At 23.9% G+C, this 26,480-nt stretch overlaps 5 protein-coding genes across 5 annotated transcripts; 2 read left to right on the plus strand and 3 right to left on the minus strand.

The window, feature by feature from the left end:
• Positions 1 to 68: 68 nt before the first annotated feature.
• Positions 69 to 2,089, plus strand: LOC128961187 (P-selectin-like). The gene is made up of 4 exons (XM_054307392.1): positions 69 to 81; positions 1,086 to 1,385; positions 1,472 to 1,894; positions 1,962 to 2,089. The coding sequence occupies exons 1-4, from the start codon at positions 69 to 71 to the stop codon at positions 2,087 to 2,089; spliced, it is 864 nt and encodes a 287-aa protein (XP_054163367.1).
• A 370-nt stretch (positions 2,090 to 2,459) lies between these two features.
• LOC128961188 (larval cuticle protein A3A-like) lies at positions 2,460 to 3,262 on the minus strand. The gene is made up of 3 exons (XM_054307393.1): positions 3,205 to 3,262; positions 2,796 to 3,110; positions 2,460 to 2,708 (listed from the first exon to the last, which is right to left on the minus strand). Exons 1-3 carry the CDS (start codon positions 3,211 to 3,213, stop codon positions 2,460 to 2,462), a joined length of 573 nt encoding a protein of 190 aa, XP_054163368.1. The 5' UTR covers positions 3,214 to 3,262.
• A 6,590-nt stretch (positions 3,263 to 9,852) lies between these two features.
• LOC128961323 (sodium-dependent glucose transporter 1-like) lies at positions 9,853 to 13,707 on the minus strand. Its single transcript, XM_054307545.1, has 5 exons — positions 13,418 to 13,707; positions 11,488 to 11,607; positions 10,759 to 11,331; positions 10,267 to 10,686; positions 9,853 to 10,183 (listed from the first exon to the last, which is right to left on the minus strand). Exons 1-5 carry the CDS (start codon positions 13,497 to 13,499, stop codon positions 9,906 to 9,908), a joined length of 1,473 nt encoding a protein of 490 aa, XP_054163520.1. The 5' UTR covers positions 13,500 to 13,707; the 3' UTR covers positions 9,853 to 9,905.
• A 3,737-nt stretch (positions 13,708 to 17,444) lies between these two features.
• On the minus strand, positions 17,445 to 17,965 carry LOC128961189 (uncharacterized). Its single transcript, XM_054307394.1, has 2 exons — positions 17,779 to 17,965; positions 17,445 to 17,689 (listed from the first exon to the last, which is right to left on the minus strand). Exons 1-2 carry the CDS (start codon positions 17,858 to 17,860, stop codon positions 17,445 to 17,447), a joined length of 327 nt encoding a protein of 108 aa, XP_054163369.1. The 5' UTR covers positions 17,861 to 17,965.
• Positions 17,966 to 19,836: 1,871 nt separating this feature from the next.
• LOC128961321 (sodium- and chloride-dependent GABA transporter 3-like) lies at positions 19,837 to 26,382 on the plus strand. Its single transcript, XM_054307544.1, has 8 exons — positions 19,837 to 20,560; positions 24,152 to 24,516; positions 24,772 to 25,127; positions 25,210 to 25,585; positions 25,671 to 25,773; positions 25,848 to 25,989; positions 26,065 to 26,191; positions 26,277 to 26,382. The coding sequence occupies exons 1-8, from the start codon at positions 20,329 to 20,331 to the stop codon at positions 26,367 to 26,369; spliced, it is 1,794 nt and encodes a 597-aa protein (XP_054163519.1). The 5' UTR covers positions 19,837 to 20,328; the 3' UTR covers positions 26,370 to 26,382.
• The last annotated feature ends 98 nt before the right edge of the window (positions 26,383 to 26,480 follow it).

Below are 26,480 nucleotides of genomic sequence, written 5' to 3' on the forward strand. Positions count from 1 at the left end.
GGTATAAATACAGTCTGTGATAGATTAGGTCCGTAAATGTTTTATAGTATATACCATACCATAAATTGATGGCATTTACAGGTGCGCTCTATTTTAGCCATTTTATCACTAAAATAATTTAAGATAAAAACTATTATATAATAATTAAATTATTATCATTATAATCATTGATAAAATAGCAATTTTCTGATTATTGTGATTAATGRGTTATTTTCATAATGTAATCATTAAATTCTTTAATTTGGGTCATTAAATATTATGGTAACTAAAATTATTATACTTTTTATATTGATTTCATATTATTTCATTACTTCACATTATTAATATATTAAATACAATTTAACTTATATAATTTGTAAACGAGATTAATAAATAGATATTAAAAAAATATTTATACATTTTATTTATATTTATATTAATTAATTTTCTTGTAATTGTTATTATATTTTTAAAATTATAATTTAATTGATTTATAGACTATATTAATATTTAAATAGAACTATTTGATTTATTATTATAATAATAAAATATAAATATAAATAACAATAATAATTTTTGTATTTTTCATGTGAACTATTTTTATATATAAAGATAAAGTAAATAAAATAATGAAATAGTTTTTTTTAAATAAAATACTATGTTGCATAATAAAATTACAATTAAACTAATAACACTGAAAATATTTTGTTATCAATTACAATTGTATTTTTTTAATGAATTTTATATTATTTAAAAAATATGAATATTTTTAAATTTATTACATGTATGTTGAAAAATATTTTTACAAATTATTTAATTGTTTTATTTATTTTATGATATCTTTAAAGGAAATTTTGACAAAATTAGTAATAAAAAAGTTATGATTAAAGGAAAACATTTTAAATTGATGTTTTATAAACTTTATGGAAAATAATTACAATAAAATATTTAAGTTAAGGTTAAATAGTAAAACCGTGAATAATTGTAATATTAGTTTATCTTTAATTATTTAAACTTTTTAATATTTATTGATAATAAAAATATTTTATTACATTTAATATTCTTTTATTTTAAAAATCTAATCTTAGTTTTTAATTAAAAAAAAGTTTCAGTTATACTATCATTGATCGATTTAATTGTGGCCAACTGTCCATCATTGAGAGCACCGCCTAACGGCTATTTGGACCGCAATTGTGGTACACGGGTTGGCAATACTTGTCGTATATATTGCAAGAAAAACTGTCAATTGATTGGCGACGCCGTTCATCATTGTCTGTCTAATAACACATGGAGTGGTACTCCAACACGCTGTGTGTCTAAACAATATCATCACAACCATCACCAACGGTGCCCTTATTTAAGTGCACCCGACAATGGTTATCAAGTGGGAGAGTGTCATAATAAAGGTAATGATTACCACACAACTCAAGTACTATAAGCTGTGATAAAAACAAATTCAATGATTATCTTATCTGAATTTGAACCCAAATAGCTGGCTGTGTCTGTGTGTTTGCCTGTAATAACGGCTATACACTTATGGGCTCATCTAAAGTGGTTTGTCAGCGCAACTGTCGTTGGTCTCCAAGACCTACCTGTGTGCTCACCACCACTACTACCCCATGCAAGACACCAACCACTGCAACGACAACTGAAGAGCTCGACGAACAGGTCTATTGCCCATCACTACCGGTCCCTACAAATGGTCTGATAAGAGGTAGCTGTCGCATTGCCCCTCCGGGTGCTGTTTGTAGGTTTGGTTGTAATGCCGGATATCAATTAGTAGGCGACTCGACTGCTGTTTGCAAAGCTAGTGGGAAGTGGACGTCAACAGGTGTCCACTGTATAGCCTCTCACACTAGATGTGCGACATTGCATCCACCAGATAATGGTGTCATAACTGGGTATTGTGCCCCAGGTATCCAATAGTTATTTTAATGACATCAATTTAAAACAATAATACAATAATAGTCACTTAATTACAGGCGTATCAGGAAATACATGTAATTTTTCGTGCAATAGTGGCTACCAATTGATGGGCTCATCATCGCTAACCTGTCAATCAAATGGTCATTGGTCTGGAGGGACACCAGTTTGCAGTTCAAACAGATAATTGAAAGCAATCAATATATTACAGTATATACTGTACAATACCAATGATGTAAAACTAATTGTACAAAAATGTTATCAAATATTATTATAGAAAATTTAGAAAAAATAAGTGTATAAAATGTGGTTCAGAAAAGCATTTAATAAAATTTAATTCAGAAAAGCATTCAAAGAAATTAATAAAATAAAACTAAATTTTGGCACTAAATTTGAATTTATATCTCTATATTACAAAAATTGATTGTCTTTATAGTAATTTATCAGATAATTAACAATATATTGATTTGAGCAAATACAGCAAAATTAATACATTTCTATATTAATTAATAACATTTAGATTAATATATTGATTTGTAATAAGTTATTTGATAATCCTATCGTCGGGTGGGAGCAGTCGACTGGATCTCAACGTCAGCGGGATTGGCGTTAGCAGTGCCCGGTTCGTTGGTGCGGACGGTGGCACGGAAACCGGCGCCGTCGGCAACGTACTCAACAACTCTCTGGCGACCATCGGGATCGACAAGACTGTATGAACCGGTGACGGATCCGCTACCATCGGCCTGCTCTTGACGGCTCTGTTGGGTTCCGTACTCATCGGTTGAACTGAAACCATAGGTATATGGCTATAATATAGAGTGAAATGAAATTTAAGATTATTAATAAATATATTTATATTTTTTTYATTTATATTTGTCGTTTAGTTGATATACCTGTGGTGGGTATGATTCCTCTCTCAGAATAGGCTGTGACAGAGCAATGGGAGCGGGACGGGCCAGGATAGCCTGTCTTTGCAGAGGAGCGGCAGCGATGGCAAAGTGTTGTGGGGCAGCAATATGTTGGATAGCGGGGGCGGCCACAGCAATTGGTGCTCTCAGAGCAATGTTTGGTCGGGCCAATGCAACACCCGATGGTCGGGTCAACTGAATGGTCTGCAATTGAGCGGCACTGGACGAGCCCAATGTGAGTGGACTGAATTGAAGTACCTGAGCCGTGGCACCGGCGACGATAGCCAACAAAGTAATGAACTGCAAAAAAAATTATCCGTTATATCACAAGAAAATAACACATTTTATCGTTAAATATAGAAATTTTTGAGTTTTGATGATTTTTAACGTTTACCTTAAACATTGTTTTTAGTTATTTTTACTGATTTTTCTTATCAGACTTGAAAGTGAAATYGAAAGTGATTTGAAATGAAGAGCAAAATCACAATTTATATGATTTTGGTTTTCATTGAAACCTAACGATAAACAAGTAGTTTTTGGGCATAAAAAACCATTTCTCTTATAAAAAGCCCATTGATTTGACAGTATTAACGAATAGGGGATGAGTCGACCTATAAAACGAAAAAAAAGAGAGATTTAGAGATGAGATCTCTTCGACAAATAATTTATTCACTTTTTAAGCGAAATAAAAAAAATAAATTCATTTTTGTGCAGTTATTTTCACTACAAAATTTCGTTTTTTTTAAATTAATTTTATTATACACTACATATAACACGCAATGAATAATAATTAGTTTAATATCAATGTGTTTTAATTTTTAAAATAACGGGTAAATTTAAAATTACAAGATCATTGAAAATTAAGCAACAATTTTTCAATTAAAAAAGGTTTATCTAATATATTTAAAACAAATGGTCTGATAGTTTGCAGATTAAAATACTGTAAAAGGTTGCGACGCGTCTACTATAATATATGGGCAAAAGTGTTAGACTTATTGCTGATATGACCCCAAAAATGCAATAATTGCAATGATATTTGTGATATTACTGATAATTGTGATATTATCATATCTAGTAATCTATAAATTATTTATATAACTGTATCGGTGGTAACAATAGTAGTCTAATATTTATTTTGTTTTAATTTAATTTCTTTAAATGTCTAAAAATTTTCTAATAATAAATTAAGAATTACAAAAAAACAAATATTTATTTATTATTATTATTTAATTAGTTCAGATCTAATTATGTCATAACAAAGAATTATTGTCATTGAGAATAATTACATTTAAAATTAGTTTTCATAATAATAATAATAATAATAATAAAAGTGAAAACGYTTTCAAATAAATTTATAGCCTAAAGTCACTGATTGTCCCAAAGACTGATAAATAGTTTGCATTTTATTTTTTTTATGATACATCCCTGACATCACTAACTGTAGAGACACTATAAATGATTGTAGGCTAAGGTTTTAACTATTATCTATAAAATTATATTTTTATGTACTCTATATCAAACATCTATCTGACTCTATGGGAGGCAATAGACTTAGTAAAAAGGGAGTGTAAATAATATTGTACACTATTAGTGACTTTTTAGTGACAAATTTTAAAAAGAAAATAAATAGATTTAGTAATTGATTGAAATAAAAAAAATAGACAAAAAAGAAATAGGAAGAGAAAGAAAAAAACTATTTGAATATTATTTATAACTAATAATTAAAATAACTTAAAAATGTAATCTAAAAATTAGTTTATAAATGTATGTGTTTGTGTGYTTGCAATTGACTTTAAATTAATTTAACAGTATTATATGTTATTTATATTAATATTATTTTTTTTATTTAATATTCATTTAATAAATAATTAATCAAATTTTTTTATGTGTCATACATTTTTAAATTTATATATATATATTAATATACTAATATATATAAGTTTTTTTGTATTTATTTTTTATGTTTTTTTTAATTTTTTATTCATTAATCATTACCGAATGTTTTTTGTTGTTTTACATTTTAAAATTTAGGATAATATAATAAGATTATCCATATAATTTTATAATTGATATTTACCAATTTTATAAAATTTATTTTATTAAAATCTTTAAATTTATTGAATTGTATGACCTCAAATAAAACAATTTTAGTATCATTTATGTTATTATTTGTATGATTATGTCTAGTATAAAAATTTTTAATTTATAAATATAGCTAAATGTGTTGTGCTTATAATATTTTGAAATAATATTTAATTTACAATAAAAATACACATAAAAAACTGAATTTTAAAATAGATGACAATTACTAATTCAAAATTTATAATGTAAAATATTAATAAATATAATTTAGAAATTTTACTAAAAGCTTTGTTATAAATCAACTTTTAATATTGAATAAAATAAAATGATAATCACTATAAAAATCTTATTTGTTTAAACATTTTAATAAAAAATATAAATACAATATTATAAAAAAATAAAATAATTTGCTTATTTTATAATTGAATTATAAACTAAATTTAAAAACTCAAAAAATAAAATACTAAATTATTGTCAAAAACTTAATTTCATGTTTTATCTAAATAACTATCAATCCGTAAAAAGTTTATATCCATATGTGTCTTAATCATGTAATTGTTTTTGAATGTATTTTATTTATTAAAAAACATTACAGTACTTAGTTTTTAATGTTTAAAATATTTTTTAATAAATCACAGTATATTGTTGTATATTTTAAATCTAAGTTTATAATTATAATATAATAGTTATYGTAAACAGTATAAATTTTTATATTGTAAATAATGGAAATCTTAATTGATTTATTTAAAACAATTGTATTAACTATGATATTAAAACAAAACATTTGTTAATAAAACTATTACAAAACAGTTGCAATTTGTTAATTATAATGTGTTCTAATTAAAAACTGTATATTTTTTGTTAATTGAATTTTTGTAAAAATTTCAATTTTTAATTCACTGTCATCTGAAAAATTAAATTATTTAATAATATAAATTCTTAACACATGAACTAAATCTTAGATTTTTTAAAAAAAGATAAGCTATGAGTAAATGTATGTCTTTTTACTACATATTTAATATTTATTTTGGTAATTATTAAGATTTCACAAACACACACACACACACACACACACACACACACACACACACACACACACACACACACACACACACACACACACACACACACACACACACACACACACACACACACACACATATATATATATATATATATATATATATATATATATATATACATACACATTAAAATATGATAAGACACATATTTTTTAGCAATCAAAAAATCCTTGATATATTATAATATGTATACAGTCGCCAAAAAATTTTATTATAACACTGTATCGAATAATAATCATTTAATTAATTTTTATGCAATTTATTTTAAATTTATAAATAAACTAGACTGTTATCAAAATCATCAATTTTGAACATTAATAAATTACAGATATTTTTAAAAATTTAAAATTTTAATATTTTTCTATTTCTTTCAAAAATGATCTTGTGACTTAACATAAATTATAATATTTTAATTTTATTTATATTATTTCAAAGTATTTTAAAGTATTTTATTCTTAACTATAATTCTCAAATCAATAAAACATAATTTAATATAAAACAAAAACAATATATAAAATAATTTCTATTTTCAAACAATAAGTACTATTTAGTGTAAATTATTACTAAAATTTAAATTAATAAAAACTGATTACCATAATTAATCAAAATATTTATTTATTTTAACTTTATTTTGAAAAGTGATAATTATAAATTGACCAAATATTTATATTATGAATTTTAGATATTAAATGTTAAATTTTTTAAAGTTTTGCACAATATATAATTTTATTATACATTGTATTTGATATTTCAATTGACATTAAAACAATAAAACTTTTATTAGTAATTACTATTAATAGAATAAGTATAAAATATTAGTATTTAATAATGTTTGAAAAATTTTCCCAATTTCGGGCTAAACATATATGCAATCTGAATAAAAAATATTCTAATAATCTCTATTATGTATAGATATTATATATATTTTTAGTTAATTTTATTAAAACAAGAATCAGGTATTAAATTTAATTTTAAATTTATTAGAATATCATTTACTAAATAAAATTATTTTTTCTTACTATTGTTTATTAAATTGTACATGTTAATTTCAAAATTAACTTATTTACTAATTAATTAATCTAAACTAATATGTATTCAAATTTAATTTTGTTCTAATTGTTATATTGTTTGATTAAATTGAAATTTTACATTTATATTATTTAGTTATTAAGTTATTTAAATACTAATGTTATTTATCAATACTTTTGTTTAAACTTTATATAACGTTAAATGTTTTTGTAATCAATATTATGTAATCACATTATTTTATGATTGATTTTTCATAATTTTTTTCACAATTGTTTTATTAGTTTCAGATATTATTTAACTAAAATTGTGTAAAATTAAAAGATTGTAGTCAAAAAAATTAGACATAATATAGATTAAAGTTGATTAAAGTTAATAAAGACTTAAAAAGATATTTATAAATGAAAGAAAATATTGTATAAAGGCTTATTTTTATATAATATAGTCATATATTTAATATGAGCTCATTATCCGATATCTGTAAAAATAGTTAAATAACTTCAAATGGATACCATAGTAATAATACTAACTTATAAAGAATCCTAACCTATAGTCAAATGTCATAAAAGTCTGAGACTATATCCGAAAGAATCGAAAAACACGTGAATTAAAACTTTTGGACGGATTCTGGAATTTTATGGCCATTCTGGTCGACGGCGACCACAATATCGGCTTTACTGACAAATGGTATACAAAACCATTAAATCTATTAAAACGGAACAACATTTAGGTTTCTCATACTGTTATCAATTCTAATGTTTTTTGCAATTAAATTATTTATTTAATTTTTACAAATAAAATAAAAGTTTCTGATTTCAAGTATTAACAAAATTGTATGATTTTCGTTGAATAAAAAAATAAATAATTGTAATTCAGTTATTTTTTACAACAACAAAAACAATTATAATTTGTCCATAAAATGCAAATTCAAAAACTATTAAATTTATATAAATATAACTCAATCTCCTTATAATTCTCGTTATACAGTATTATACTGTAGAGGTATAAAGTATTCATTATTACTAGAGTTCGGGAGAGAAATTCACTAAAAAATCTGTAATTTTCCCGAAAAATATAAAAAATATTTTATTTTCTCTCTCTTGATCCGTTAGAATGGGAAATATATTTTATATTATTACAAAAAATAGTACAAAAACTTAAATAGTTTGCAACAACAAAAATATTGAAATATCAAAAAAATATTTTCAATTCAATGAATTAATGAGACTATTTATAACTTAAAATACAGTTTATTATAATATTTGTTTTTCAAATATTATGATAAAATGTGTTGTTTATAATTTAATAGGTGGTACCAGAAGGAAATAAATTTCCTAAGAATTCCCAGAAAGTAGGAAACATAAGGTAATTTTGGAAAATAAACCGAGGGATTCAATCTGATCTAACCCTAAATATTAAACACAAAAAACTCATAATAGATCTCTTAATAAGGTTTGTGTTAATCTAATGTCTTACACGTGTCGTTGTTGTGCTCAAACTCAGTCAATTCAACCCAATCTCCCGGTCCAACAATACTACAGTAAATTTATAATATAATTGACATTATTTTAGTATTGATTTACACTGTATTTAGAATTTGCTTCAAAAGGATTCTTTGATTGAATTTCTATTAAATAAAACTTTTTGCTTACAATAGATGTCTGTAAAGTTGTATAAACTTTATTATTATATTTTGTATTATACATGTATAAAAACTTCAATAAGTTTGCAATAAATGACAGAAAATAATTTAGCTAATTATCATTAATATATTAGTAATTAGTTAATAATATTGTAAATATTTATGATATATCAATCTTTGACTTTGCAAAATATTATATTAACCTTTGAATAACTTATTTTAATAATTGCACAAAAAATTCATATTAACATTTTAATAGCATATTATAGTTAATTAAAATAAGTTTTTAAATGTTTTATTAAACATTTTATATCTATTAAATAAACTGTTAATTTTTTCATTTATGTTCTCAATTTAATTGCTGTGAATATATATTGTGTAGAAATTTTGATAATTAAATATTTAAATATATATATATATATAAATTATATTAATTGCAATTAAAAAATTGTGAAATATTATTGCAAAATATTCATAAATTTAATTTCTTGAGAAATAATTTTATATTATAATATAAATAAAAATATTTATTGTATTAAACATTTTGTAATGTATAATTTGTTTTTAATAGCTATTAATTTGTAAAAAATAAAATTAATTACAATATATCATAATTATCGAATTATTATCATTATTACTATATGTATAACACTTTTTTAATAAATTATTTAAATTTTTAGTTTAAAACATTAACTTTAATCACACTTTATATTATAATCTATTATTACATAAAATTAAATAAATTATTGGTGTCTCTAATTGTATACAACGGTGTATATAATTGTCATAAAGACATTGATGAATACAATTATTAATATAATTGTTTATTAAATAAATAATGCATCACAAAATGCCATGCATTTTTAAAAATGTCTAAAAATTATAAATGGTATTTAAATTAAACAAATGTGAAAATTGGTGAAGTGATAGTGCAATATAAATGATTATTAAAATAATGATTATAAAAAATTGAGAAATGAGATGCCTAAGAAATAGTTAATATACAAACAATTAATTATATACTGTATAAATATATAATATAAATTATTATGTGAAAGCCTATTATGTAGTGTTGTTATTAAAATTATAGTATCTTTTTTAATAAATACTATTTATAACAATAAACTCAAATAAATATGAGCTGATATGTATAAAAAATATATTCAACAATGAATATAATGAACACTGAAAAAATTATATAATAATATCATAAAAAAGTCAATTATTATAATAATTTTCAAATATTAAATATATAGATGGATTTTAAGCCATCATTATCATCTTTTTGAGACACTCGTCATCGGTGGTGGCAGAAGTGTCCACCACTTTGGCCTGTTTTTGGCGATTTCTGATATAAATACTAAAGTGTATTACAAGCAAAATTGAAAGACAGATCCCAACGCAGATCAGATTAAACCAGATAAGTATCAATGGATTGGCCTCAATATATTGGCCGACCAGTGATGGAGACACTGCTGCGGTCAGACCGCCGGCGAAAACAAATATCGATCCGATTCTGTTGGTTACACGAAATTGTTGTTCTGTTAAATAATAAACAATAATTTGTTAATAATATTCAGAATATTTTGGAAAAAAATTTCATTAATTATATATATATATATACCGAGGAAAGCGTAAACTGAAGCATAAACGGATGATAATCCGGCGCCCAGTATGATATTGCCCGTCCACATCATTACCATAGATGTATTGGCATAGACTACGAGAATCAACATACCGGCGATCATCAGAATATGGTTTGCATAGAGAATCACTTGTGGTGTTAGCCATAGGGACAGAGGTATCGACAATCCGCGGCCCACTGTAAAAGCTGCGGCGGCTCCGGAAGTCACCAAAGCAGCAGCCGATGGACTCATATTGAGGTCAGTGTTGACAGCAAATGTTGGCAGAAATTGTAGATGCATTTGCTCCATACCCACAAAAAATGTGAGAAACAATGCGCCCAATGATACCAACCATATAGTATTGAAAGAAGGAATGTTGGTTTTGATAAAATTTTTCAATTGTGATATTTTGTTGCCATCTAATTGTGCATCAAATTATATAAATGTATTAATATTTATGTTTTTCTTTATATATATATATATATATTTACTTTTAATGAGATCCTTATTATCATTGTTTGCAATTTTGTAAACAGTTTTCTCAACTGTTGGCGGTTCGTACTTCTTGTAAGCGTAGAGAACAAGTACGGCAGCGGCCGATGCTATTGTCATTGCGCCGGCAAACGCATAGGGAATATATATGAGAGTCGGGTTGGATCTGATCTCATCATCGGTTAAGAATTGTGTTATATTGACTCCAGTATTATTTGGATCAAAATCTTGTGTAGCACTGGTATTGATGTAATCTTCAATTTTTATATGATGTCCGATCATCACCTTTGAAGATAGGAAAGGTTCGCAAAGTAACGGTGCCACGAAAGAGCCCAAACCATAGGTAAAGTGCAGGGCCTGCATGTATGGACCACTTTGTTCGCCCCACATCTCCAGAATCCAGACATTAATGGCTGTGTCAAAGCTGCCAATGGAGAAGCCATTGATGGCGCCCAATGAGAACAGTTGGAACAGTGATGTGCAATGAGGCATCAGAAGAAGACTCACTCCCATCAATGACATGAAGAAGACAAAAGCCAACTGACGGTTGATGTAATTGAATAGAAATCCGCCTAAAAGTGCATTAAGTTTTGCGTTAACATTGATTTGACCCAATTTTTAACAGATCATCAGATTTATGTATTATGTGTTTTATATATACTATGTTATATAAAAACAATTACATAATGTTAGTATATGTTTTTGTGTGTAGTTGGTCTTAGACTTACTTAGACTGCCTAATGTATAACCGGCCGATCGGACCGTATATATGAAACATATTTTTTCAATTGTTGACCGAAACAGAGCCGATAGTTCAATAAGTGTGGGACCGACCACATAGAAGTTGACTGTAAAAAATTAACAAACAAAATACTTTATTACATAAATTATTACAACAAAATATTATATAATATAATCAGATAGTTATATAATAATTATATATATATATATATATATCTGGGGAGATATCGCATGTTATAACTTATAACTACTTATGTCATAGGTTTGAGTTTATTCCGGTATAAACCGGATTCAATTCTGGATGAAACCAGATAAATGAGAGAGTATGGTATATAGCACTCGTAGTTTTTACTATTACTCCTCAATACTATTGTGCATATACTACTACTACTACTAATACTTTATTTATATATTAATATATACAAACTGCTGGTTTCTAATCGATAAAAAAGTTTATTTAAAGACTTGAATGTATTGGACAATAAATGCCTTATATGACTCTGTATTTGACCCAACAATTTTTAATTATCATATACTGTATTTATTTATAGTACATTAGAATTAATCAAATTCAATGATCATTTATTTATTTTTATTAATTTTTTTTTTTTTTGATAATTTATTTGTAAATGACATAAACTATTTAATTCAACGCATAGTGTTTGGGAGTTATCAGAGGACAAACAGTCTGTCTATACATAACTTATACATTCAGTGTAAGTGTAGAATCGTATAGTGAATGACCTAAACATCTTATATGAATATTATTGATAATAAATTCTGTACTAATTATTATATAAATAGTTTATACAAAAATTATATATACAGTATATATATATATATATATATATATTATATCTATATATATATATATATTATATCTATATATGGATAGATAGATATAAGAATATGATAATTTTATATTATTGTATTCATTAGACTAAACAATTTAATAAATTTATAGGCCATTAAATAATTATAAAATTAAATTTAAATTATCATTAATTTTTTAACATAAGTAAATACTGTAGTAAATCTGAATAAATTGTTATTATAATAATTATATTGAAAGTTATTTTCAAAAAATCTTATAAACATAAGATAAAAACTTTCCAATTTACGTAAATAAATTTCCAATGAATAATAATCAAAATAGTAATTATAAATAAGGTTTTAAATAAAAATATTAAAAAGTGATGAATAAGAGCAACGACTAAATTATAAACAAAACTATTGGTAAACATCGGAGATATCAAGGATTTCTCTGAACAAGTGTCTTAAAAATATTTTTTGTTTATCTTTTTAGTAGTATTTCTATAGTATATAGCAGTTTGTATACAAACTGCTAATATTAAGTCATAGTATGCATCGATTACATCATATGATCACAGAGTGAAGTGAGAGAGCAATAGAGAGAGAGAGAGAGAGAGAGAGAGAAAGAGAGCACTTGAAACGTATGCTCTCTTTCACAGACATCTCTTGTTTCCCTCTGTTTATAAATAGGTATAAAAGCCTACTTTCTAAGAATCCATACAATTATATACAGTATTATATATATAATGTGATCATATGATGATTTAATATAAAAATAATATATTTTAGTAGGTTTTCTAATGATTTATTTGCCAAAACAGGTTGAATCCAGATCCTCAACAATGCACACAATAATTGACTGAATAATTTAGTTTGAAAATTATATTTATTAATAATTTATAATAAAAATTTCAAAAAAATAATAAATTTTTCAGTTAGCATGATCAAGCATAAAATCTACTAGGTCAATTAAATACAGTACATTCTAGTAGTAAATTTATATTATAAATATATCCCTTATATTATCGGTGTTTATTAAGAATACAATATTAATAATATATAATATAAAAAAATAAAAAACAATTAAAAATGATTTATAAATACCTCCGTAAAAGAAATAACAAGAAAAGAGTGCAAATGTTGTGATATATTTGAGTTTCAAAGACATATTGATATTGGTCTTCATTTTGCTGATCGATTGGTATTAGCGGTCAAAATAAATGATTTTATTTTGTTAAACAATTATTAAAATAAAACTTTTATTATTTGCTTGACTCTAACTGAGTAACAATTTAATTAAAGCAACAAAAAAGTTATTAAATATTTATATATTTTTTGCTGTTTTCACTATTACTCTCAAACACCAAACTGTCTGTGAGAGTGAACAGCGATTTTCAAAACTTTTATAGCAATTGATAAGCTTTTCATAAAACAAGAAGTTTGTTGTTAAGTGAGATTTGATTTCAAGTCATCGATAAGACTATACTGACTGATGTCATACATTCATATTTAATAGTAAAAATCGACAATTTATTTATAAATCAAAAAACAAAATTCAAATACACAACAATTAACAGAGCATATGATGTAAATATTTTTTTTAATAGATTTACTATATTTTTGTTATTGTAATGAATCGGCTCTTTTGGTTGTGTTGTTGTTAAAGTGATCCCGAGTTTATGAAATAACTATCCGTAAAGACATGAGTTTTATGTATTGAGAGAGAGAAAGAAAGAAAGAGAGTTCATAGGAGTTACCATTGATTTAGCTATATTTTCAAAGCCATAGATTTAGTTATATTATTGTTATTGTAGTTTCAGTGCGCTTTCGCCGTGTTATGCACTGCGCGGTCGACTTTTCCCATCCCTTAGAGTGTGTGTGTATGTAATGTTAGGCATACTATAGTCTATATATGAATTTCATACGGTATGAACTCTAGATTTTTTTTGGGTAAATCCCGACTCCTCTATCATTACAATGATAACACCTGCATATGTCTATTGGGTATACTATGTGTATGAGATGACATGCACTTTGAACTTTAAATACACATTATTTTATTGTTAGATTTTTTGTGTATGTAAACAATATTTAATATGTTTATCGCTTTTATAAACAAAAAATCCCGTTTTTTCAAAAATTTTATTGACCTATGAACTAATCACTGCCGGTCTATACAATGTGTGTTTGTATATATAAATAAATTATCTCTCAATAATATAATCAATTTGCCAATAATAGATACTATTGACTATCAATATTTTTTGATATTTATTTTTCACATAAAGATGTTTATTGTGTATCTTAAATAAAAATTTGTTGATAATATCATAGAGTATTTATTTTGATGACTATTTGTCTCACACACACACATATGACATGTAGTCATGCAGTCTAACAATTTCTCTCATTAATAATTAAATACAGCATTTACTGTATAATATAAATTTATATATAAAACTTATGTAAGCAAACATTTCATTTGAATTATTATTAGTTAAAATGTTTTTCATTCATTAATATGTTTGAAAATTGCGATTTTTTTGCTTATTTTAAACAGTACTCAATATATTGGGAAAGTGTTATTGAAAAACTTTTTGAGGACATAAAACAACATTTACACTAATATTATACAGTATTCAGTGAATACTATTCACACATAGTAACAGAGTGTATAACACGTTTCTTGATTCAAATCCAATTTTTATTTAATTAATATGATTATTGATTAATGAATATATAAATATTAATGTAATTTGTTTTAGACTAACTATCAATTTATTTATGCGGTATTTAAAACAATTGTTTTGCCAAAAAATATTTACCAAAGGAAAACTACTATTTATAATTAATTATAATAATTATTAGTCAAACATCAAATTAATTATTATTTTATTTAAAAATTTATTTATTTTTATTAAATACCAAATTAGCTAAGAGACAAATATAGTATAATTTATTTATTTATAAAAAACAATAGAAGTTTCAATGAAATTAGAAAGTAGAACAAATTTAAATATGTTTAACAAATTATTTGCAAATTATATTTAGCAAAAATGTTAATTTAGTAAAATTTACAAATAATTACTACTCATCATTAAATAGTTAATACTAAATGATATGTTTAATAATTTGTAATACAAGTTCAAATATTTTCTTTAATGTTTTAATAATATCTACAGTAATTGTCTACCAATACACACAATACCAATATTTTGTTTTATTACTAACTTGTTATTAATTATTTGGATTAATTTGATTTTTATTTAATATAAAAATTAAATAGTAATAGTCATTATTGTAAAACAATAAGTCATTAAAATATAGTATACATATTGGTAGTTTAATTTAGTTCAATATCAAATAATTATTATTAAATCAAAATTATTTACATAAACATTTTAAATGTACTAAACTTTTTATGAAACTTTTGACAACATTATATTATAAAAATTAAAAATTTATATCTAATTTATAGGTAATATAAAAAATAAAATAGACATACGATATGAAATTCATAGCCTATGACTACAGTATATTACTTACTACAGTATTTTATTTATTTATTTATTGAATATAGAGTCTACTGTAGATCAAAAAATTTTAGTTTTATTAAAAATTATATATATATTTCTAAAGTTATACTATTATTTTAATAGAAAATATCAATAATAGATAAACCCATTTCCCGAATGAACTAAATTTATCAAAAATATTATAAACTATATCATCAGGAATTGACGTCTATAAGAAAAATATAGTTTATACCATATTAGGAATATATTTATAATTTAAATTATAAATTATTATAAAAAAAACATTTGTCTTTTAATAAAAATCAGTGATTGACAGCGTGTTTACAGCAGTGGAGATACAAAATTGTATCAAATATCTAAGTTTTCAAATAAAAAAAATTATTTTTTTGAATAAAACAAATTAATTCATTGATAACTTATACTATATATCATTGATAACAAAGTAATTTTCCATAATGTTGTTTTTCAATAATAAACACACATAACATAAATCGTGAGATAAATATACAAATATATTGAGAATATATATATAATTTTGATTAATAAAAATCTCATCTCACTTTAATTACTTATATTATATATATATATATATTTRTATATTAAAAATCATTTCCGGAGCTTATAAATAAAATATTTGATTTTATATATCAAATAAATTTCATTATTTACGTATCATTGGGTAACCTTTGATTGACATCGGCTTTTCAGTTGATGTCAATGTATAAAATAAATAAAACTAAAAAAATAAAGTTTAAATTTGCTACTATCATGATATACTGTAGGCGACCACAAAAAAAATAAATCGGGTCAATGGCACAGTCCAGTGTACACGTGCAAGTGGTCTCATATGTTATGTATCAACAAAATAAAATTATCAAGCACCTGTACCAACCAGTACCTCGATTTAGATCATGTTTGGCATTGGCATTGGTATCAAATTAATAGTAAATATTTTTATGATACAATTTATGTGAAGTAAATATTTTAAAGTTAAATAGTAAAAATGTTAAAACTAACCCATATTTAGTTTGATAAATAATGTATTTACTTAATAATATTTGTGTAAATGTAATAAATAATTATATTTTATTATATTTATGTTCAAAAAAGTTTCCATTAAATTTATTTTTAAAAAACAAAAAATATTTTTTTTTGGTTATCAATTATAATCAACATTCATTTAGTATAAATATTGTTTAACGTATGAAATATAGGGTTATATAAATATTATATAATCATTTAAATTATGATTTAATAAAAATGTAAATTTGTTAATATATAATAACATTATAAACATTTTCATTATAATAATAGATAACAATTTATAACATAAAAATCAAAGTACATTAAATAGTTTTGTCAAAATAAATAGATATTTTTTTAGTTACATTTATGCAACACAATAATAAAATTGTTAAATTAAAAAATAATAATATGTTAAATCACATATAAATACAAAATTAATATTTATATTTAAAAAAAAACATAAGCAAAAACATTGGTATTATATTTAAGTAATTTAAAAGTCAAATATTAATACATTTATAATACAAAATAATATTAGATATCAATAAATTTGAAACTGAATAGTAATGTCACTTATTATTGAAATATTTGGCCAAAAGATAAGCTAAAACAATGGCCACCAAAATAGACAACAACTTTGTCTTCAATGACCAATTGTTTGTCCGCTGACCGCTGCTGTTGTCCGCCGAAGTCGTTGGCGACGCGTTTCGTTGTAGTTCGCGGTCCAGTTGGTCGTCGCTGTCGGCCATCAATTTGTCCATCTCTTCGGTCATCAAACGTTTCAATAGTCTTATATATAACTCACGGGTAGAGTCTGGTGAACAACAATAAAAAATCGGATTAATTGACAAAATATCGGGCAATAAATAAGTGGACAGACAATTAGCCACAAAAAAAACTTACCGACAATCGGTCCGACCGACTGTCCTCTCGATTCCAGTTCATAGCGAAGAGTGTCATCGTTTAAACAGTCGTTATCAGTCATGATTTGGACGGAAAAAATGTACCGAAAAAACTAGTGGTCACAAATCAATGTCAACCGTGATATACAAACACAACAACAAACTGTCAAAACGTTTGCAAAACAAATAATATTAATATTTTTATTATTTTATATTTGAATTGTGTTTACATTTACTGTTACACAACAATAGTGACACTCATTGACCGCTATTTAAACTAAATTACTAACAAAATAGTTGTTTTATTTGGATAATAGAGTGCACTGTCTCTATGTGTGTGTGTGTGTGTGTGTGTGTGTGTGTGTGTGTGTGTGTGTGTGTGTGTGTGTGTGTGTGTGTGTGTGTGTGTGTGTGTGTGTGTGTGTGTGTGTGTGTGTGTGTGTGTGTGTGTGTGTGTGTGTGTGTGTGTGTGTGTGTGTGTGTGTGTGTGTGTGTGTGTGTGTGTRGATGTAGTGATAAAATATTGATTTTTTAAATTTTATTATTTTAATTAAAAAATTTATCACACAATTTTGATTGCAATTTTATAATAAAAACTTATTTTTATTAATTAAATAATATTTCATATGTAGTTATTTTTCAGGAAATTATATTATGTAATATGTTTTCAAAGATTAGATAAGTATATAAATATTTTACTTATTTGACAATTTTAATAATAATATTGATTTGTAAAATCTTAGTAAATATCAATAAATAATTTTTTTTTGTGAAATATTATTTTGTAATAAAATTTATATGAATGGATATATTTATATTACAGTATATTAAGTGCATTTTGTACTGTTTGAATAAATTAATAAGAAATTGATTAAATATATATATATATGTTTTTCATTTAAATATTGAAATAACATTTCCATGTAAAAGCTTTTAGAAAAAAATTATATAAACAAATAGTAATAAACATCAATTAGAAAAAATCAAAATTATCATAAAATTGTTTGCAACCAAAAATTAGTGTTTGATTTATTAGAAAAATAAAATTATCAAATAAAGAGTGGTTTAATAATAGTATAAATAACTATTAGTTGTAAAATTAAATTTTTGAAATTAATTTATTTGAATGATTAGCTGTTGCTCTAAATTGTTTGCTTAAAATGTCAATTTCCTGTTATATTTAAATTGATTGCAATTTATTATTAAACTAAATATGACAACTAATATAATGATACCGTATTATGCATGCATAGCATGAAACCACTGTATTATTACTGTATATTAGAAACGTTAGAATATATATTTAAATTTTAATATGAATAAATGCTAAGTTAAATTAATTGTATCTTAAATCGTAAAATAAAGTTTCTATACGACAACATTACTGTTAAATAATTGTATTAAAATTTAATTAAACATATAAATATAAATTAGTTCATAATTTGTATTTATTTAAAAAATAATTAATAATTAAGCTTATATTATAGATAGAAAAATCTTATTATTATTGTCTTTAATATATAAAATTTACAAAAATTAATTACAAATGAACATATATTTAAACACAAATATACAATAGTGTGTAAAAGTATATTTTGTTATATAAAATAATAAAACCAACACTATTAATTTTTTTATAATTTTTATTTATTTTAACAAATTCATACAAAAACCTCCAAAAATATAAGATAAGAAAAACTCTTTATTATTCTATACACAAAAAAATATTATATTTATTTACATTTTTTTTAAATATAAAATTTATTTAGTAATTGTGAAAAAATCATGTGATAAAACTATAGATTGCTTTTATTTAATTGGTTGATTTCCAAATAAAAAAAAACTGTTGGCTTTGGTTTAGCCACAAAAAGGTAATCTCATTAATACTTTAGTGAACAAAACTGTCGATTGCATAGTAAAATGTCATAAAATTTTCCTTATATTAGATGTGATTTGATTTCTAAAATTAAGAAATATATATAGATTTATATGTTTATACATATGTATATATACTGTATTTATATATTGTATTAAGCAGTTTAACACTTTGAATATAACAGTGGAAAGGGAACAGAATTGATATTAGTTTAGGAAATGCAATACATTTTGATGACAATAATAATAATATTAAATAAGAGCCGTCTTTTTAATGATTAGTTTATATAAATTGGTAATTGAATCCAATCGTCGCGAGTGAAGGACATCTATCTGTTCTCTGCGTTACAGAGTATGACTACTGAGTGAGATATACATTATATAGAGGACTGTTAGGCATTACATGGCATTGCATACAACGATTATATCACACATATATTATGATATAACATGTGGTAGCACTCGATCTTCAACCAGTGATTATACAGTGAATGTTGTAAAAACCATAGCATTCAACACATTGAATACATACATCACATCACATATACATCAATCAATTTGTTGGCATTAATTAACTGATATTTCTGTAGTCAGTGTTGTTGTTGTGTGTGTGGGAACTATCCTTTCAGTGCATCGGTATAGCACTGGTTAGTGCATCTGTATCTCTGTGGTAGCTATGGCTCAGCATTTAGAAGCCAATAACACTCATAACTCATCCAAAGTGACCACAAATTCATTTATTAGTGAATCAAATGCCAAGAATATTAGTGATAACAAACCGGTTATCAAATACCGGGAACGGGAACAATGGGGCAATAAGTTTGAGTTCATACTGGCCCTCATGGCCTATGCCATCGGTTTAGGCAATGTTTGGCGATTTCCATACCTGTGCTATAAAAACGGTGGAGGTTTGTATTCATACGATTCTCTATAGAAATATTATATTTATTACAGTATGYCTTAATAATATTGATTGCATTTGTATGACATCAATATAAATGTGACCCTATTTTACGGATATAATCTATTTTAAGAAACTTAATATTATTTTGATAAACAAATAGCATTTTGTGCGCTATTTTTTAAAGTAATCGTTAATTTTTTTTATTGTTTACTGTTTAACAGATTATTATAATTACTTAGATTTATTCAATTATTTATTTAACTATATTTATGTGAAAAAATATTATATTATTGAATTACTCATTAATCTAATTTATAATTAATATTGAAATAACAATTAATATAAAAATTATTTAATTTTGAATATAAAGAATTTTTTATTGATTTATTGATAACAACTTAGTTTTTCTTATTTTTAAAAACTCACTAATATTGATATAAAATATTTATTTTTTATTTTCAATATATTAATAAAATAATAATTATCATTATAATTATTAAAGCAAATTCATGTAAATTTTTAATGTAAGTTAAAAAAAATGAAATAATTTAATTAAACACAAATATTTTTAATGCTCAATAAAATTATTTAGTTTATTTAAATAATATGATATTAAACAAATATCATTATTCTATATAATAAACTATACTCTAGTTAATAAAAATTATAATCCAATATTATTATTATATATTGTACTGTATTTACTCTTTGCTTAGCAAACAAATAGACAGTATTTTAGTATTGTTATTAACAATTTGTTATTAAAAGAGTTCAATAAAATAATGAAATAAAGACATATGATATTAATAGCAATATTATTATCACAAAAAAATATTACAGTTGATGGCAAATATTTAAAGTAATCTATTGATATAAAAAACGACTGTTTAAATGAAACAGTTAATATTATTTTGATTAATTTTAACTGTTTTTAATAGAGGAAATACTATACATTTATAATGTACTGTATAAATAAAATCTATGTTTGACATGAAATAAGGCATTAATTTATTTGTTAGTTTTTTATATATAAATWTATATATATATAATATACAGTATATCTTTGAAAACTACAAACATTAGATTTATTTATGATATTTATTATAGAGCTTTGTATTAGATTTATTGATTATTTTATATAAAAAATTGTTTAAGTTTTTTTTCAATTGATGTTTTACTAATTATTTACAAAATTATTATTTAAGGTATTCTGAAAAAATAATATTACAATAATAAGAATCTTCTGAATTAATTAAATAATATATTTATTTATTATTTATTTATAAAATTTTCTATTACCTACCAATGGTAGGCTACCATAAACTTTGACATTTAAAATAAAACAATTTTGTTTAAAAACATACCAGCAGTCAAATATTATTTATCTAATTAAACAAACAGATAATATATTTATATAACTTTAAAATTTTAATAAATTATAATTTATAATAATCTTTATATATTATAAAATATAATACCTTTACATTGGGTTTAATCGTCTTAAATATTCAAGAAATATCTTAAAATAGATTGTTGTTTAGATTTTATGTCTTATTTTTTTGACAATTTGCACACAATTTATACAGTATTATTAGATTGACTGTAATCTTATCATTAAAAATTATAATTAAAAACATTGTAATTGGTAAATGACAGCGTTTAAATCATCATCAATAATAATCATTAAAAAATCATAAATTATTAATAAACAAATTTCTCGTTAATTTCGATTTAATGATTAAACCTTTAAATCTTTATGTTTTATTAAAATACAGTATTACCTAAATGTTATAAACATTTTATTTTTATCGATTTATGAATTTGTTTTTCATAACCTTTATTATAAACACACACACATTAGAGATATAAATATAAAAAACTGTCAAAAGTTTATACTGTATTATATAATTAAAATAATAATACAGTACCTGTACGTGTTTTTTATAATAGTTTAAAAAGCAAAGAAATTTGTTTACAATATTAAATTATCATTTTTCTATATCAATATTATTGTATAGTAATATCTGGGAAAAAAATATTTGATTACATATACCTTGAACTTGATTAAAATCTCGTACATTCAATCGATAAAAGCGTATAAATATTATATGGAAACCGAGGTTTTAGTACCACGAAAAAGGCATTATATTTATACTGTAGTAAAGTATAGTATATTATATTATTATATACAGTATAATCAAAAATCAATGTTCAATGCATTTGACCCATTTTCATAGAGACTTATTGTTGATATAATCATTTAATATTAGAAAATACATCAATTAGCAGTTTGTTTAGATATTTACAGTATTTTGAAGTATATATAATAATAATAATAATAATAATTATATACAAATAATGCATTCAATTTTACATGTGTTTGTTAAATTCACGTGTGGTTGCCATATGTGACCACTATTTCTATATAAAAGATTAAATTTTTAAGTAGATATTAATAATTAATAATATTATTTTGATTAAATAGATATCAATACCTATGAGAGATGAATAAAAAATAGTTTACAAAATGATTTTATTGTATATAAAAGTATATAATATATTTGTATGTGACTATCTATTTAGCATATTAATGTGATATTTATCAATTAAATAATATTTATATCTTAGATCAAATTTGATTGAAATTTAATTAACATTGAGTTAATATTTTTTCACAATTTTTTTTTATCTCAAAGAATAATCGTAAAAATTTATCAACTTTAAAATGTCAATAAAAAATTATTGAAAATAATTATAAAAAATAATTAATAGCAATATGATAAAATTTTGGATAAACATAATAAATGTAAATGTAATAAATATAAAGTATTAAATACATCTAAATATAATTATAATTATTTACAAATAACATGTTCATGTAATTGTAGTGTCTATACATCTACATTAATGTAATAGTAAAATGATTATTATATTGTATAATAAAAATACGGAGAATTAGATTTATTTATAATAAAAGCATTGTTTTATCATCAATCTATCTTTTATGCTATTTTAGTACAATTTTTTAGCAATACTGCAAACAGTATTTTTTCAATGATAATAAAAAATATTTTATACTGTATTTTATGAAATACTAAATTCAAATCTAATGAGATTCTTTACATCATTGTAAATGTATAAATAGATTTGCATACCAAAGTAAATCAAACTAAAATAAAAGATATAATAATTTGAAAAGTTTTTATTAAAATATATAAAAATAATATACCTTTATATACTTTTGTATTTATTTCAAATTGAATTGTATTTAGTATTATGATATTATTATATACAATAATAACAAAATATAATAATTTTATTCAATAACTGATACATTCAACATTTAAATGTAAAACATATTAAAAGATGACTTTTTTTTTAAAATTATTTTTATGTTATTAAAAACATATAAATTTTTAGTAAATCATCTAAAATAGTCYAAAAAAATATAAGTTAAATATAACTATTTATAGTTTTTATTTTATCTAAATGTCAACCTAAATGTCAAACCAAAAAAAATTAATTTTTAAAATTAACATAATTTCTATAATACTTAATATTATTAATGATAAAAATTAAATTTGTCAAATTTTAGGTGCATTTTTTGTGCCATATTTTATATTCCTATTTTGTGGAGGCATTCCCATATTGTTTCTGGAGGTAGCAATTGGTCAATATTTTCGTAATGGTGGTATATCTGTCTGGCAATTGATTTGTCCCTTTTTTAAAGGGATCGGCATCGGGACATTGATGGTCAACTTTATACTCAACGTATACTATATAATTATCATCAGTTGGGCACTGCTGTATCTGTACTACTCGTTTGCGTGGGTACTTCCGTGGTCTACGTGTGACAATGCCTGGAATACGGCCCGATGTTGGTCAGCCAAAAGTAACCGAACCGCCGATGAAAATTCAGTTAATTCTGTTATTGAATTTTGGGAAAGAAAAATACTACAGGTTTTTATTTTATTAAAAATAAAAACATTTACATTATTATAAAATTATTAACAAAATACAGTAATTAAATTCAAGACTAAAGCATATACTATAAATAAATTATGAAAATTGCAGTTTTCTCAGACTATTAATAATAATTTATAATAATATCACATTACTTAAAAAATATTAAAGTTTAACTCTGTTTTTAATTAAACAATATTTTTTTAAGAAAAAGAGATTTATTTATATTATTAATGTTTAACTTATATGAAGATAAGCGATGGTGTCGACCATCCGGATGGTGTGCAGCCCGAGTTGGCCATCACTTTGGCCATCGCTTGGATTCTCTGTTTTTTCTGCATCTGGAGAGGCATCAAATCAACCGGAAAAGCTGTGTACGTGACGGCCATATTTCCCTATTTTGTTATGACTGCACTGTTTATCCGTGGCATAACACTTCCCGGTGCCAGTGAAGGTATCAAATTTTATTTGCTGCCCGACATGAGCCGTCTGAGTGACCCACAGGTGTGGATGGATGCGGGAACTCAGATATTCTTCTCGTATGCAATTGCTTTGGGATGTATGACAGCACTCGGCAGTTATAATAAGTTTAATAATAATTTTTATCAGTAAGTTATTAATGAAATTATTTATTTATTAAAATTATTAGTTAAAGATAATTTATTTTTCTTATATTAAACTATTTTATAGTCAATTATTTTTCTTGACGGCTATGAACTCTGGGACATCATTTTATGCAGGTTTTGCCATATTCTCTGTACTGGGATTTATGGCCCACGAACAGGGACTCAGTGTTAGTGAAGTGGCCGAATCGGGTCCGGGATTGGCGTTCATAGCCTATCCTAGAGCTGTGGCCCAAATGCCCGGATCTACTATATGGGCCGTTATGTTCTTTGTAATGGTTTTGCTGTTAGGTATGGGCAGTCAGTTTGTCGGTGTCGAAGGATTTATTACAGCTGTTGTGGACGTATTTCCCGGTTATTTACGTGTCGGAAGACGACGGGAATGGTTTATATTGGCCACATGTATTGTCTCATATTTGATTGGACTGTTAATGGTTACCAGAGTCAGTAATATTTAAATTTTAAATATAAATCTAATACTTATAACTAATAGTTTTTATTATTATTATTATTATGTCATATGGATAGGGAGGTATGTATGTTTTCCAATTGTTCGACTACTACGGTGCGTCGGGAATGGTATTGTTGTGGTTCTGTTTCTTCGAGGCCGTTGTTGTCGGTTGGATATATGGTATGACTCGCACCCACTAAAAAAAGACTACTAAAAAAAGTCATATTTTTTTACAAATTTGTTCCTTTTTTTAGGTGCCGATCGGTTATATAAAAATATCGAGGAAATGATTGGCTTCCGTATGTTTATATGGTTCAAACTGTGCTGGAAGTATTTCACACCGTTACTAACAGCCGGCACTTTTCTATTTTATGCCACCACTTACAAGCCTACTAAGTAGGGGACAAATAAACTTTATAATAAATATCTATTAAAATTAATTTTATTAATTACTGTTATCAATAATTGCAGGTATAATAACGTATATGAATATCCATTGTGGGCCTCAATGTGTGGCTGGAGTCTAGCCATTGTTTCGATGGTAATGTTACCCCTTTATTGCATCTATATTTGGTGGACCACACCATATACATCAAATGTATGCCAAACTAATCATTATTATGTCATCAAATATTGATATTAACCATTGATTTGTTTGTTTTTTTTCTCTTAAATTATTACAGAAATTACAAAACCTATTCACACCAACTGAAAGTCCATATTATGATAAAGAGATCAATCAAACTGAACACAGAATAGCGGAAAATTCGTTATAAAATAAAATATATATTTTATATATAAATTAATGTTAATTATATGTCAATCATTACAACTAAACTGCAATCGACATTATTGTACATTTTGTAATTGACTCCTAACACATATAC

This window comes from Oppia nitens, unplaced genomic scaffold (assembly GCF_028296485.1).
Source record: "Oppia nitens isolate AA-2021 unplaced genomic scaffold, nextdenovo-longstitch-racon4-pilon3 scaffold5_pilon_pilon_pilon, whole genome shotgun sequence".
Lineage (NCBI taxonomy): Eukaryota > Metazoa > Arthropoda > Arachnida > Sarcoptiformes > Oppiidae > Oppia > Oppia nitens.

What these genes read in the sequence shown, in the direction of transcription:
- LOC128961321 (XM_054307544.1), top strand. Translation starts at nt 20,329, where the DNA reads ATGGCTCAGCATTTAGAAGCCAATAACACTCATAACTCATCCAAAGTG. An exon ending in GACTGTTAATGGTTACCAGA is followed by an intron (nt 25,586 to 25,670) that starts GTCAGTAATATT and finishes TCATATGGATAG; the next exon opens with GGAGGTATGTATGTTTTCCA. An exon ending in TGTTGTCGGTTGGATATATG is followed by an intron (nt 25,774 to 25,847) that starts GTATGACTCGCA and finishes TCCTTTTTTTAG; the next exon opens with GTGCCGATCGGTTATATAAA.
- LOC128961323 (XM_054307545.1), bottom strand. Translation starts at nt 13,499, where the DNA reads ATGAAGACCAATATCAATATGTCTTTGAAACTCAAATATATCACAACA. An exon ending in TTGTTATTTCTTTTACGGAG is followed by an intron (nt 11,608 to 13,417) that starts GTATTTATAAAT and finishes AATTTTTTACAG; the next exon opens with TCAACTTCTATGTGGTCGGT. An exon ending in TAATAAGGATCTCATTAAAA is followed by an intron (nt 10,687 to 10,758) that starts GTAAATATATAT and finishes ATGCACAATTAG; the next exon opens with ATGGCAACAAAATATCACAA.
- LOC128961187 (XM_054307392.1), top strand. An exon ending in GGGAGAGTGTCATAATAAAG is followed by an intron (nt 1,386 to 1,471) that starts GTAATGATTACC and finishes GAACCCAAATAG; the next exon opens with CTGGCTGTGTCTGTGTGTTT. An exon ending in AACTGGGTATTGTGCCCCAG is followed by an intron (nt 1,895 to 1,961) that starts GTATCCAATAGT and finishes ACTTAATTACAG; the next exon opens with GCGTATCAGGAAATACATGT.
- LOC128961189 (XM_054307394.1), bottom strand. Translation starts at nt 17,860, where the DNA reads ATGACTGATAACGACTGTTTAAACGATGACACTCTTCGCTATGAACTG. An exon ending in GTCGGTCGGACCGATTGTCG is followed by an intron (nt 17,690 to 17,778) that starts GTAAGTTTTTTT and finishes GTTGTTCACCAG; the next exon opens with ACTCTACCCGTGAGTTATAT.
- LOC128961188 (XM_054307393.1), bottom strand. An exon ending in AGGAATCATACCCACCACAG is followed by an intron (nt 2,709 to 2,795) that starts GTATATCAACTA and finishes TCTATATTATAG; the next exon opens with CCATATACCTATGGTTTCAG.